The sequence below is a fragment of the Ranitomeya variabilis genome, chromosome 7 (genome assembly GCF_051348905.1).
Source record: "Ranitomeya variabilis isolate aRanVar5 chromosome 7, aRanVar5.hap1, whole genome shotgun sequence".
NCBI classification, from domain to species: domain Eukaryota; kingdom Metazoa; phylum Chordata; class Amphibia; order Anura; family Dendrobatidae; genus Ranitomeya; species Ranitomeya variabilis.
The window spans coordinates 242,211,507-242,226,194 of NC_135238.1; the positions used below are offsets into that span (position 1 = coordinate 242,211,507).

Below are 14,688 nucleotides of genomic sequence, written 5' to 3' on the forward strand. Positions count from 1 at the left end.
GGGTTGCGAGGAGGTTAGCAACCCAGGTGTACTTACCACCTCCTTGGGTAGGACACAATATTTTCTGCCAGCTCAGATTCACCTGGGTGAGATTAAGGTGGTCGTGTCGACATTTCTGGACAGTGAAGGGGGGGGGGGGGGTGTTTAACTTGATCGACGCTAGGTTTGTCCACGTTTGAAGCCTCATCCCACGTACTCTGTCCAGACCCGTACCCATAATCACCACCAACTCTGCACCCTTCAGACAGGGGCATTTTACTCAAGTCGTCCAAGTCTTACAGCTTCAGGTAGGAGCCATAAACTCAGAAGGTATTTGACTGTTATGCGTTAGAGCAGGGGTGGGGAACCTCCGGTCCGTGGGCCGCATGCATCCCGCAGTGGCTTTTCATGCGGCCTGCAGGAAGGTCCCCGAAGTCTGCAATGCTCGGGCGCCAGCCGTATCCTGCCAGCTCTTTAAGCCAACGTGTACGGTGCGCAGCGTTCATTACAGAACGCTGCCTGCCCTGCACATGAATGATGATGTCATCGGGGTGGGTGAGGTTAGCGGCCAATGTGCTCCCATCCTCCTGTCCCGGAAGAGGAGCTGCTGCCAGAGTCCAGATCAATCTCTGTGCCGGCAGCTCTGTGCTTGTCTGCAGGTGATCTGTGCCCCTCAGCTATTAGCCCCCCTGTGATCTCTGTGCCCCCTGCTATGTGCCCCAATATGATCTCTTTGCCTCATGTGATCTTTGCCCCCAATTATGTGCCCCCATGTCATCTCTGTGCCCCCCGTGATCTATGTCCCCCTGTGACCCTTGTGCCCCCCCAGCTATGTGCCCCGTGATTTCTGTGCCTCACAGTGATCCGTTACCCCTGTGATCTCTGTCCCCTACAGGTATATGCCCCCTGTAATTACTGTGCCTCCAGCTATATGCCCCCTGTGATCTCTGTGCCCCGTGATCTGTTCCCCCTGTGATCTCTCTGCCCCTCCAGCTTTATGCCCCGGTGATTTCTGTGCCCTCCAGCTATATGCCTGCCTGTGATTTGTGTGACCTCCAGTTATATGTCCGCTTATGATTTGTGTGCCCTCCAGCTATATGCCCCAGCTATGTGCATCCCTGTGCCCCCCTGCTATGTACCCCGTGATATTTGTGCCCCCCTATGATCTTCGTGCCACCCCTGGAAAAGCAGCTGTGAGAAGCAACATGATCAGTATCGCCTAACATCACAGCTGCACCAAAGCGAAGCAGCTCCAGCCGTCACATTAAGGGTGAGTTACCATAATTGTTTGACTAAATATAGTAGGGTCATTTTCAAGGTGATCATTTTTATGTGGCTGTGAAGAAACCAGATTGTATCTTTATTTCCCAGACAACCATGTTTTTGCAAAAACCAGGGGAGCTGGCTTTTTGTCTGTATATTGGATTTTGAATTTGGGTGTTTGCGTCTGATGGGTCAAGAAGACAGACTTGCCAACTGATATACTATCTAACATACCATGTAAAGGTACCGTCACACTAAACGATATCGCTAGCGATCCGTGACGTTGCAGCGTCCTGGCTAGCGATATCGTTTAGTTTGACACGCAGCAGCGATCAGGATCCTGCTGTGATGTCGCTGGTCGCTGAATAAAGTCCAGAACTTTATTTGGTCGTCCGATTGCCGTGTATCGTTGTGTTTGACACCAAAAGCAACGATACCAGCGATGTTTTACACTGGTAACCAGGGTAAACATTGGGTTACTAAGCGCAGGGCCGCGCTTAGTAACCCGATGTTTACCCTGGTTACCAGCGTAAAAGTAAAAAAAACAAACAGTACATACTCACCTGCGCGTCCCCTGCCGTCCGCTTCCTGCTCTGACTGATCGCCGGCCCTAAAGTGAAAGCACAGCACAGCGGTGACGTCACCGCTCTGCTGTTAGGGCCGGAGCTCAGTCAGTGTCAGGAAGCAGACGCTGGGGGACGCGCAGATGAGCATGTGCTGTTTGTTTTTTTTACTTTTACGCTGGTAACCAGGATAAACATCGGGTTACTAAGCGCGGCCCTGCGCTTAGCAACCCGATGTTTACCCTGGTTACCCGGGGACCTCGGCATCGTTGGTCGCTGGAGAGCGGTCTGTGTGACAGCTCCCCAGTGATCAAACAGCGACGCTGCAGCGATCGGCATCGTTGTCGCTATCGCTGCAGCATCGCTTCGTGTGAAGGTACCTTAAGACAGAGCTAGCAGCCAGACATTCTGCAAACCACCCAACAGACAAGAGAAAGGACTGCAGCCAATTCCTCATGGCACCATTACGAGGGACACTGATCTAGGATTCTATAGGAAACAACCTAGGGGTTTTCGGCTCCGGCTGGAAGGACACAGATGTGATCCAGTGACCATCTCTGAACCATGGATATGTCTGGAGAAAGCCAGGGTTGGGACCCGCTGGTCGCCTGGTTCCATGGAGATGGTCAGATAAGCCAGGTGGTGACTCTCGTGTCAACTGGCTTTGGACTCTATGGACAGTTCTTGGTCATCTCCCTATGCTTATCGTTACCCCTTCTCTGTGCGTGCATCCACAGATGGAGTAGCGAGCCTGGGAGCTCTGACATCATGTCATACTGGAAATACGTGGAGACGCAGTGATATTTTATATGCGCCCATGTAACCAAACAATTCCAGCCATGGGGGGATTGTTCCGTTTGCTATTGTGTGTTGTGGTTCAATAAAGTATTGCCACACTGTTTTACCTTAACCCTGTGTTGTCTGTGTAGTGTATTGCCCACGGTGAGATAGAGCGGGCGTTCAGTGGTATGAGCCGTGGTCCATGCAGTCTTGCTAAAGACAGCCGGGCCAGCGGACGAGAGCACCCACTGACCCCGTTTCTCCACAGTGGCTCCCGAATGATGCTAGAAATTTCCAAATGGCCCCTGGCTGGAAAAAGGTTCCCCACCCCTGCGTTAGAGGGTCTGCCCTCATCTGTGGTTCTTGGACTTCCTTAGCTCTTTCAACACAATCCTGTAGGAGACTGGCAGACTTGGGAGGTGGTTAAGTGGAGTGTGTATTGTCAAGGACACTGCTTGGGTACTCGGCTTCCTGGGGTGGATACCCAGTCTGTGCCGAAATACCTGTCTGACTTTGGGGATGTGTTCTCAGAGCAGAGGTGTCAAAAACTTCCTCCCCATCATCCTTATGATTGCACCGTTAACCTTGTCCCTGGGGCCAAGCTGCCCATGAGCAGACTGTCTCTGGTCCAGAGAGACAGGCCATGAAGGACGTCACAGAAAGCCTGGCTAAGGGTCTTACCAGACCATCCTCATCCCCCATTGCTGCAGGTTTTTTTTCTTTGTAACGAACAAAAATGGGGGATACACCCCTGCCTAGATTTCACAAACTCAATGTGATCACTGTCCGTGATCCGTATTGGCTCCCTCTCATCCCAGATCTCTTTAATCAGATTGTAGGAGCAAAATGGTTTCCTAAACTGGACCTCAGGGGGGCTTATACCCTCAGTCACATTAAAGAGGGGGATGAGTGGAAAACAGTGTTCAATACGCCTGAGGGACTCTATGGTGATGCCATGTGGGTTGATGAACGCACCCGTCGTCTTACAGCACTTTGTAATAACATCTTTAGTCTCCTGGTAAGTAGAATTGTGGTTATCGATCTTGATGAAATATTTCTTCTCCTACCTTGAGTCACACCAGGCACTTGTCAGGCAGATCTTACAGATATTCAGAGACAATAAGTTATTTGTCAAACTAGAGAAGTGTATGTTCTCGGTTGAGGAGATCCCTTTCCTAGAATACGTGTTATCGTCCACCGGTTTTCGCATGGACCCAGCGAAAGTCTGGCCAGTACTGGATGGGGATGGTCTAAGGATTTGAAGGCGTAACAAAGGCTTTTAGGTTTCGCCAACTACCATAAGTTCTTCAAGAACTTTTAGGTGGTGGTCAAACCTCTTACGGATACGACTAGGAAAGGGACAGACTTCTCTAAGTGGTCCAGTCCTGCCAGGGAAGCATTCGATACCTTGAAGAGGTGTTTTGCATCTGCGCAGATCCTCATACACCTGGACTTTTATTGTAGAAGTTGACGCGTCTGAGGTGGGGGTTGTATTGTCGCAAGGTGTGTCTCTTGGTAAAGGGCAGAAACCTTAACCCTTAGACCCCCTTCCAGAGCCTCTCACCTAGTCAAATCAGTTATCACGCTTTGCACTGATGAGGGCCAAAAGCCCAAAACACCGTGTCTGCGAATTGAGATACTGATTTGGCTTTTATCCTGTCATATTGCACGACTCGTTAAAGGGTTGATTGTGACTTGTAGGATCGCTACTTCCAACAGGTGGCCCTATAACGTTCACGTCTTTTTCCCTGAAGAGGCAATTTGCATAATTTTCTAAAAACTTTTGTCTGCAGAGAAAAATTATGACATTGGTAACAATGAACTCTTAGCAATCAAATGGGCTTTTGAGGAGTGGGGTCCTTTTCTAGAGGGAGCGTTTCACCCAGTGATAGTAATCATGGATCATCAGAATCTGATATAATTAGGATCTGCAAAACATCTAACACCTTGACAGGCAAGATGAGCATTGTTCTTTACCAGGTTTAACTTTTTTGTTACATGTAGAATGGGGAACAAAAAGATTAAGGCGGATGCCTTATCCCGTTGTTTTCCTGGGGATGGAAATGTGAACCGGTACCTCGGCAAGAAAAAGGAGGATTACTTACCAATCAATATTGCTGGCCAGGAGGTGGAGATCGTTGAGAGCTGCGAATATTTGGGGGTTCACCCTGACAGTAAACTCGATTGGAGGTGTCATACGGGGAAGGTTTACAAGAAGGGAATGAGCAGACTGTACTTTCTCCTAAAGCTCAGGTCGTTCAATGTGTGCAGTAAAATGCTGGAAATGTTCTACCAGTCCATTGTGGCAAGCGCCATCTTTTTTGCTATCATATGCTGGGGCAGTAGTGTGCAAGTATCTGACGCTAATAAGCTCAACGAACTTCTCAAGGCAAGCGCGGCTGTTGGCCTCCATCTGGCCTCTTGAGGAGGTATTTGGAGGACAGGAGTCCGAAGTGTGGGGCTATAATGATCAATAATACACACCCGCTATACGAGCAGAAGAGCACATTCAGCAGCCGTCTAATCCTACTAAGGTGCAAGGAGAAATTCACGAAATCGTTTGTGCCTACTGCTGGGGATGTATAACAATTTCCTAAGGGTGGTAGACCACAATGACCTATGGCTGGTGCACTAATGTCAATTATCAGTGACTTATATACCTGAACCACCCACATTTATTTATGTAATGTTGGTATACCTGTGCAAGATTTGTGTCCCTAATATTTTATGTACTGCTGTTTGCATTGCTGCTGTAATACCGTAATTTCCCCCGGCATCAATAAAGTGTATCGTATCGTATTCTTCAAAAAGGGGCAGTGATGGCGTCTATATGCTCCGATCTGGAAAGAGAGGTTGTTGACGTTCAGGGGGACAGGGAAAATGTTTGGAAATGTGAATCTCCATCTAAGAGTCCTCAGTGAACACCACGATTCGGTCTTGGCCGGACATCCCGGTAATAAAGTCACCATTAATCTTTTTACTCGGCAGTGTTTCTGGTGGTCAGTGATACATCAGGATGTCCGGGAGTATGCAGCCGCCCGCAGTGTCTGTACATGTTTTAAGACTTCTCATAATCGTCTGTCCGGGTCTCTCCAACCATTGGAGATTTCTAGCAGATCTTGGACTCATTTATTGGTCGATTTGATCATGGATCTAGACATGTCGGCGGGAATTACAGTAATTTTGGTGGTGGACAGATTCAGTAAGATGTCACATTTTACTGCGCTACCCGCTTTACCGAACGCCAAGTCCTTGGCGCAAATTTTCATCAGATTGTAAAATTACATGGGATCCTGACCGATATGGTGCCTGACGGGGGGGATGGGTCCAGTTTATTTCCAAGTTTTGGAGGACGTTTTCTAGCCGACTGGAGATCCAGCTGTCATTTTCCTCAGCATTTCACACTCAGCCTAATGGGCAAACTGAACGGGTCAACCAGAATGTAGAGACGTATCTCAGGTGTTTTGTGTCTGAGAATCAGGAGCATTGGGTTAGTTACCTCTAGCTGAATTTGCAGTAAATAATCATTGTCAAGAGTCTACTGGTAAGTTTGCGCTTTTCGGGGCATATGGGTTTCATCATCAGTTCAGCTCATTTAATAGGAATTGTTCTGGAATACCTGAAGAGGAACGGTTTTCATCTTCCTTTTCTACCATATGGCAGGAGTTGACTATTTGAGGAAGATGGGAACCAAATATAAGAGTGTGGCTGATCAGAGACGTGTGGTGGTCCGGACCTGTGTGCTGGTGACTTGATGCGGTTGTCCTCAAGGAACATTAAGTTGAAGGTTCCATCTTGGAAACTGGGTCCAGGGTTCATTGGGCCCTATAAGATTGTGACTCATCAAGCCCGTAGCATTCCGCTTTGCCGCCCACTATTAAGATCCATAATGTTTCATCAATCTCTCCTCAAAAAATATGTTGCGTCCTCTGTACCATCACCGCTACCACCATCATCGTGGATGGAAATTTGGAATTTCAAATAGCCCAGATCGTTGATTCTCGCTTAGTTTGTCGGTCACTTCAGTATCTGGTACACTGGAAGGGATATGGTCCTGAAGAGAGGATGTGGGTACCAGCATCTGATGTCCAAGCAGCCAGACCGATATGGTCTTTTCACGTGGCACACCCTGATACACCTGGATCTGAGGTTCCAGAGGTCCTTCGTAGAAGGGGGATAGTCTTACGGGGTTACTGAGACAGAGAGGAGCCAGAAGACCGTAGCGTCTGATTTCTCCTACTCCTGCACTGATTAGAAGCACTTCACCTTCATATTAAATGGTGCAGGTTTCTTTTAGCAGTGCAGGGGGTAATCTACTCAGTTGAGAGCTCCTGGAAGCTTTCCTGAATGAAGGCTCTCAGCTGTTCACTGTTAGCCACTCCCATCTCCTATATAATCTGGGCCCTGGCTAGCACTCATTGTCAGAGTAGTTTATGCTGCATGATTGGCAGTTGTTGGTGGTTATTGGAGAACGCATTTGGTGGATTTATCTGTGACTGTTGCTAGATTTTGAGTGTGTGATAATTCCCTTCTCCTACTTTGGTTTAACCCCATCCTCCCCTCCCCGATGTATCCCTCTGTTGTTTATGTGAGAGTATATTTGCATGTTTGGTATTTTTTGTTACCCCTGTTCGTATTACCTTGTTAGTGTTGTTGGTTTATTATGGTTCACTAATACTCCCCTCTTCCCGAGGTGGGGGAAAGGTACAGACTGAGGGCGGATTCAGGAGATAAAGAAAGGTACGTGGCCCCAGCATCTTCACCATCAGTAGTAACCCAAGGAACAGGGAAAGCCAGAGTGCCCCCTAACGTTATGGACAGGGAAGGGTCCCTTGGACTCGACAAGAGTCGTGACATCCTTTATTGTCCAATTTGAGGATAAATTTATCTACACAAAACACAAGATATTAAAACTACACTTACTTGGAAGAGATACATTAGTGGCACTTTCCTCTTTTTTTTTCCCCTCATGACAAACACTCCTTCAAGAACTCATCACAGATTGGTGGTCTTACATTTACCTCTCACCCCCAATAGACCAATCGCTGCCTCCCTTGCATGAGATCCCCTCACCGATGCCGGTTATACCCAATGTCACATTGTGTCTGTTTTACTATTTACTCCATTATTGACCTTATTGCACCTGGACACACTCGATTCGCTCCATCTCTCTACTACACCCTCCTCCTCCTCTTTTCTTTACTCAAGTCATTTTTAATTGTTATTTTCTGTAGAACAGATTTCCTTGAAAAATACTTTCTAAGTGGAAACTGTTCCAAATGATGTTTGTTCCTTTCACCAGATCCTACATTACAGATCCTCGATCGGACACATTCCTCCATCCTGCCGCTGTATTCCACTTGTATACAACGTGTCGTGATGGCGCCACGTCCTGTGTATTGTTTCTGGGAACGCAGGAGACGCCGGGAGCTGCAGAACATTCCAGAATCTGCAGAAACTGTGTAAAAGGTCTTTTCCTGCCATTCTGATCTGGGTGGAACCGTCGTCCCAGGAAGGGAGGAATCGGCACAACAATCAGATGGCGCTCACAGCAAGCCCAAGCAAAAGAGGGTATTCCTGGTTGGACTCAGGCCGTCCGAGAGAGGGGATTAGAGGGGTATCCCAAAATAATGTTCCCCTATCATTTGTTCTTTTTTTTTTTTTTAGTTAATTTAATGTTTTTGTCTTGTGGTATTTATTGACAGTTTCGCACCAAATTCTACAAAATGGTCCCCGAGATTCATGAATTTTAAGCAAAACCAAAAAAGTTCTTTATTGTTTTTAGCCTATATTGCAACTGTTTAGCTCAAAAAGTCACATACACTAAAAGGGGGCAATATTGCACAGACATTCCAGGCGTAAAGAAAATCACCCCAGGGAGAACTCAAGTGCACAAAATGGCGACTTTATAAAAAGTCATAACTGATTAATCAGCTGAAAACTCGAAAGCGAACAAACAAAACAGGCTGACACCGTGCCGACGCGGGGTAAAGTAAGGAAATTAAGGGAAAAACAGGACAAAAATTGCAGAAATGAACTGGGTCCTTAGTGCGAGCCTGCCAGAATTAGGGAAAAACGGAGGTCTACCCACTGAGTGAAGGGTGGGCCTGGTGAGAGGGCCGAGTCCTGAAATGAGACGTAACTAGAGAGAACTGCGCCTCTAAAGGGGCGGACATCGCGGAGCTCTGCGCGTCGCTATATTTACCGGGTCTGCAATAGTCGGCATTTAGGGTGGGCTCTGATGCGGTCATGAAGCTGGGTGACAACCCCTGAGGAGGCGGTAATAGCCATACAGGTGGTCACTCAGCCCCCCGAATACTAAAATTCATCATTTTGCACTCTGGGAAACCCTGGTGACAACCTGTGCAGATTTAATGGTAGCCATAACAAGAGAGAACGGAGACCGCCGCGGCCACGTGACGGCAATGTTTATTGCCACCGCCCCTCCCTCCCATTTGACCTCATCTGTGAATGACAGCCCGGCCCGTGACCTGACACAATGACCTGTAAACATGGAGTCACCTCAGGTGCTGGGGCCCCCAGAACCCCCAATACTTTCACTATGGTGTTGTAGTCACCATGAGCAGCAGCAGTGACAGTCGCCTCCTGTGGTGCCGGCCGGCCGCCCACCATCACATGGTACAGCCCTGGAGGTCGCAGACCGTTTCCCCCACTCTAGTTAAACTGGTTAATAAAATGCCCCTGGCTGATGACAGACGAATGGTGGAAGCGCCCACGAGAGGCAAAATCGGCGTTCTCTTCTGTCAGTTGCATGGTTTCCATGCCAACATGAGCGAAGGTCGGGGTCACCACAAACTGTTCCGGGGACGGCTTCTTCCTGTAGTCAGAGGGGAGGGGTGAGCAGAAAAATAAGAGGAAACAACAGAAAGATCTGAATTCCAGAGTCCTGGCCGCCATCTTCCTCCCCCTGCTCCTAAAGACAAACCTAAAAGTCGTCGTGGCCAAAAGTCGGATCCAGGCGAAGAAGCTGAAGTTCGCAGCCGCCCCTGAAATAAGAAGCAAACTTCAGAAGCCTGGAAAGCTGGGTGCCCACCCCGTGCAATGGAGGTCGCGCATCATGTCCGCCTTCTACAAGTGTCTGACTCTGCACCCACCTGGATTCATCCCCGGGCTCACCCGGCCGATATAGAAGAACAGCAGAACCGCGACGCCGAGATTCGCCAGAGCGTAGACCCACTGGATGACAAACATGATGAGGATAGAGACGATGGCCTGCAAGAGAGGAAGAGCAGATCACCGCACTCGCCACGATGGCACCCCGCGATCAGAGCCAACTCACGAAAGATGACACCCGCGATCAGAGCCAACTCACGATAGATGGCACCCCGCGATCAGAGCCAACTCACGAAAGATGACACCCGCGATCACAGAGCCAACTCACCCCGATAGGCAACACCCAGCGATCAGAGCCGCACTCACCCCGATAGGCAACACCCAGCGATCAGAGCCGCACTCACCCCGATAGATGACACCCAGCGATCACAGAGCCGCACTCGCCCTGATGGCACCCCGCGATCAGAGCCAACTCACGATAGATGGCACCCCGCGTTCAGAGCCAACTCACAATAGATGGCACCCAGCGATCACAGAGACTCACTCACCCGATAGATGACACCCGCGCTCACCCAGATAGATGACACCCAGCGATCACAGAGCTGCACTCACCCCGATAGATAGCACCTGCGATCACAGAGCCGCACTCACCCCGATAGATGTCACCCAGCGATCACAGAGCTGCACTCACCCGATAGATGACACCCGCGCTCACCCAGATAGCTGACACCCAGCGATAACAGAGCTGCACTCACCCCGATAGATGTCACCCAGTGATCAGAGCTGCACTCACCCAATAGATGTCACCCAGCGATCACAGAGCCGCACTCACCCCGATAGATGACACCCAGCGATCACAGAGCTGCACTCACCCGATAGATGACACCCAGCGATCACAGAGCCGCACTCACCCTGATAGATGACACCCAGCGATCACAGAGCCGCACTCACCCCGATAGATGACACCCAGCGATCACAGAGCTGCACTCACCCGATAGATGACACCCAGCGATCACAGAGCTGCACTCACCCGATAGATGATACCCAGCGATCACAGAGCCGCACTCACCCTGATAGATGACACCCAGCGATCAGAGCTGCACTCACCCGATAGATGATACCCAGCGATCACAGAGCCGCACTCACCCTGATAGATGACACCCCGCGATCACAGAGCCGCACTCACCCTGATAGATGACACCCCGCGATCACAGAGCCGCACTCACCCGATAGATGACACCCAGCGATCACAGAGCTGCACTCACCCGATAGATGATACCCAGCGATCACAGAGCCGCACTCACCCTGATAGATGACACCCAGCGATCAGAGCTGCACTCACCCGATAGATGATACCCAGCGATCACAGAGCCGCACTCACCCTGATAGATGACACCCCGCGATCACAGAGCCGCACTCACCCTGATAGATGACACCCCGCGATCACAGAGCCGCACTCACCCAGATAGATGACACCCAGCGATCAGAGCCGCACTCACCCCGATAGATGACACCCAACGATCACAGAGCCACACTCACCCCGATAGATGACACCCAACGATCACAGAGCCGCACTCACCCCGATAGATGACACCCAGCGATCACAGAGCTGCACTCACCCGATAGATGACACCCAGCGATCACAGAGCCGCACTCACCCTGATAGATGACACCCCGCGATCACAGAGCCGCACTCACCCAATAGATGACACCCAGCGATCACAGAGCCGCACTCACCCCGATAGATGACACCCAGCGATCACAGAGCCGCACTCACCCCGATAGATGACACCCAGCGATCACAGAGCCGCACTCACCCCGATAGATGACACCCAGCGATCACAGAGCCGCACTCACCCCGATAGATGACACCCAGCGATCACAGAGCCGCACTCACCACGATAGATGACACCCAGCGATCACAGAGCTGCACTCACCCGATAGATGACACCCAGTGATCCCAGAGCTGCACTCACCCCGATAGATGACACCCAGCAATCACAGAGCCGCACTCACCCCGATAGGCAACACCCAGCAATCACAGAGCCGCACTCACCCGATAGATGACACCCAGCGATCACAGAGCCGCACTCACCCTGATAGAAGACACCCCGCGATCAGAGCCGCACTCACCCTGATAGATGACACCCCGCGATCACAGAGCTGCACTCACCCCGATAGATGACACCCAGCGATCACAGAGCCGCACTCACCCCGATAGATGACACCCAGCGATCACAGAGCCGCACTCACCCCGATAGATGACACCCAGCGATCACAGAGCCGCACTCACCCCGATAGGCAACACCCAGCAATCACAGAGCCGCACTCACCCGATAGATGACACCCCGCGATCACAGAGCCGCACTCACCCAATAGATGACACCCAGCGATCACAGAGCCGCACTCACCCCGATAGACACCCAGCGATCACAGAGCCGCACTCACCCCGATAGATGACACCCAGCGATCACAGAGCCGCACTCACCCCGATAGATGACACCCAGCGATCACAGAGCCGCACTCACCCCGATAGATGACACCCAGCGATTACAGAGCCGCACTCACCCCGATAGGCAACACCCAGCAATCACAGAGCTGCACTCACCCTGATAGATGACACCCCGCGATCAGAGCTGCACTCACCCCAATAGATGACACCCAGCGATCAGAGCTGCACTCACCCCGATAGATGACACCCAGCAATCCCAGAGGCGCACTCACCCGATAGATGACACCCAGCGATCAGAGAGCCGCACTCACCCAGAGATGACACCCAGCAATCACAGAGCCGCACTCACCCGATAGATGACACCCAGCGATCACAGAGCCGCACTCACCCTGATAGAAGACACCCCGCGATCAGAGCCGCACTCACCCTGATAGATGACACCCCGCGATCACAGAGCTGCACTCACCCCGATAGATGACACCCAGCGATCACAGAGCCGCACTCACCCCGATAGATGACACCCAGCGATCACAGAGCCGCACTCACCCCGATAGATGACACCCAGCGATCACAGAGCCGCACTCACCCCGATAGGCAACACCCAGCAATCACAGAGCCGCACTCACCCGATAGATGACACCCCGCGATCACAGAGCCGCACTCACCCAATAGATGACACCCAGCGATCACAGAGCCGCACTCACCCCGATAGATGACACCCAGCGATCACAGAGCCGCACTCACCCCGATAGATGACACCCAGCGATCACAGAGCCGCACTCACCCCGATAGACACCCAGCGATCACAGAGCCGCACTCACCCCGATAGATGACACCCAGCGATCACAGAGCCACACTCACCCCGATAGATGACACCCAGCGATCACAGAGCCGCACTCACCCCGATAGATGACACCCAGCGATTACAGAGCCGCACTCACCCCGATAGGCAACACCCAGCAATCACAGAGCTGCACTCACCCTGATAGATGACACCCCGCGATCAGAGCTGCACTCACCCCAATAGATGACACCCAGCGATCAGAGCTGCACTCACCCCGATAGATGACACCCAGCAATCCCAGAGGCGCACTCACCCGATAGATGACACCCAGCGATCAGAGAGCCGCACTCACCCAGAGATGACAACCAGCTATCACAGAGCCGCACTCACCACGATAGATGACACCCCGCGATCACAGAGCCGCACTCACCCTGATAGATGACACCCCGCGATCACAGAGCTGCACTCACCCCAATAGATGACACCCAGCGATCAGAGCTGCACTCACCCCGATAGATGACACCCAGCAATCCCAGAGGCGCACTCACCCGATAGATGACACCCAGCGATCAGAGAGCCGCACTCACCCAGAGATGACAACCAGTGATCACAGAGCTGCACTCACCCGATAGATAGCACCCGCGATCACAGAGCTGCACTCACCCCGATAGATAGCACCCGCGATCACAGAGCTGCACTCACCCCGATAGATGACACTCGCGATCACAGAGCCGCACTCACCCCGATAGAGGACACCCCGCGATCACAGAGCCGCACTCACCCCGATAGAGGACACCCCGCGATCACAGAGCCGCACTCACCCCGATAGATGACACCCAGTGATCCCAGAGCTGCACTCACCCGATAGATGACACCCAGCGATCACAGAGCCGCACTCACCCCGATAGATGACACCCAGCGATCACAGAGCCGCACTCACCCCGATAGATGACACCCAGCAATCACAGAGCCGCACTCACCCCGATAGATGACACCCAGCGATCACAGAGCTGCACTCACCCCGATAGATGACACCCAGCGATCACAGAGCCGCACTCACCCCGATAGATAGCACCTGCGATCACAGAGCCGCACTCACCCCGATAGATGACACCCAGTGATCCCAGAGCTGCACTCACCCGATAGATGACACCCAGCGATCACAGAGCTGCACTCACCCGATAGATAGCACCCGCGATCACAGAGCTGCACTCACCCCGATAGAGGACACCCCGCGATCACAGAGCCGCACTCACCCGACAGAGGACACCCCGCGATCAGAGAGCCGCACTCACCCCGATAGATGACACCCAGCGATCACAGAGCCGCACTCACCCCGATAGATGACACCCAGTGATCCCAGAGCCGCACTCACCCCGATAGATAGCACCTGCGATCACAGAGCCGCACTCACCCCGATAGATGACACCCAGCGATCACAGAGCCGCACTCACCCCGATAGATGACACCCAGCGATTACAGAGCTGCACTCACCCGATAGATAGCACCCGCGATCACAGAGCTGCACTCACCCGATAGATAGCACCCACGATCACAGAGCTGCACTCACCCGATAGATAGCACCCACGATCACAGAGCTGCACTCACCCCAATAAATGACACCCAGTGATTGCACAGTTTGCTGTAGAAGGAGCCTGATAGACTCTGGATCTCAAATTCTGGAACTTTCTGTTTTGTTTTTGCCTCTGAAAGAAGAATTTTCAATAGTGAAACAAACCCTAGAAGTACAGCGGCCCCTGCAGGGACCCCATTGTCTCTTTCCCACGGGGGAC

The 14,688-nt window shown here is 51.6% G+C and overlaps 1 protein-coding gene across 2 annotated transcripts in view; it reads right to left on the reverse strand.

The window, feature by feature from the left end:
• Positions 1 to 8,332: 8,332 nt before the first annotated feature.
• Positions 8,333 to 14,688, reverse strand: part of SLC12A8 (solute carrier family 12 member 8) — a 57,930-nt gene continuing 51,574 nt past the window's right edge. For both annotated transcript variants that reach the window (XM_077273351.1, XM_077273352.1), the window contains exons 11-14: positions 14,504 to 14,601; positions 9,701 to 9,818; positions 9,532 to 9,592; positions 8,333 to 9,423 (exon numbers count right to left, since the gene is read on the reverse strand). In XM_077273351.1, the coding sequence (XP_077129466.1) occupies positions 9,261 to 9,423; positions 9,532 to 9,592; positions 9,701 to 9,818; positions 14,504 to 14,601 (440 nt within the window). In that variant the 3' untranslated portion in view covers positions 8,333 to 9,260. The remainder of the gene's footprint in view (positions 9,424 to 9,531; positions 9,593 to 9,700; positions 9,819 to 14,503; positions 14,602 to 14,688) is intronic.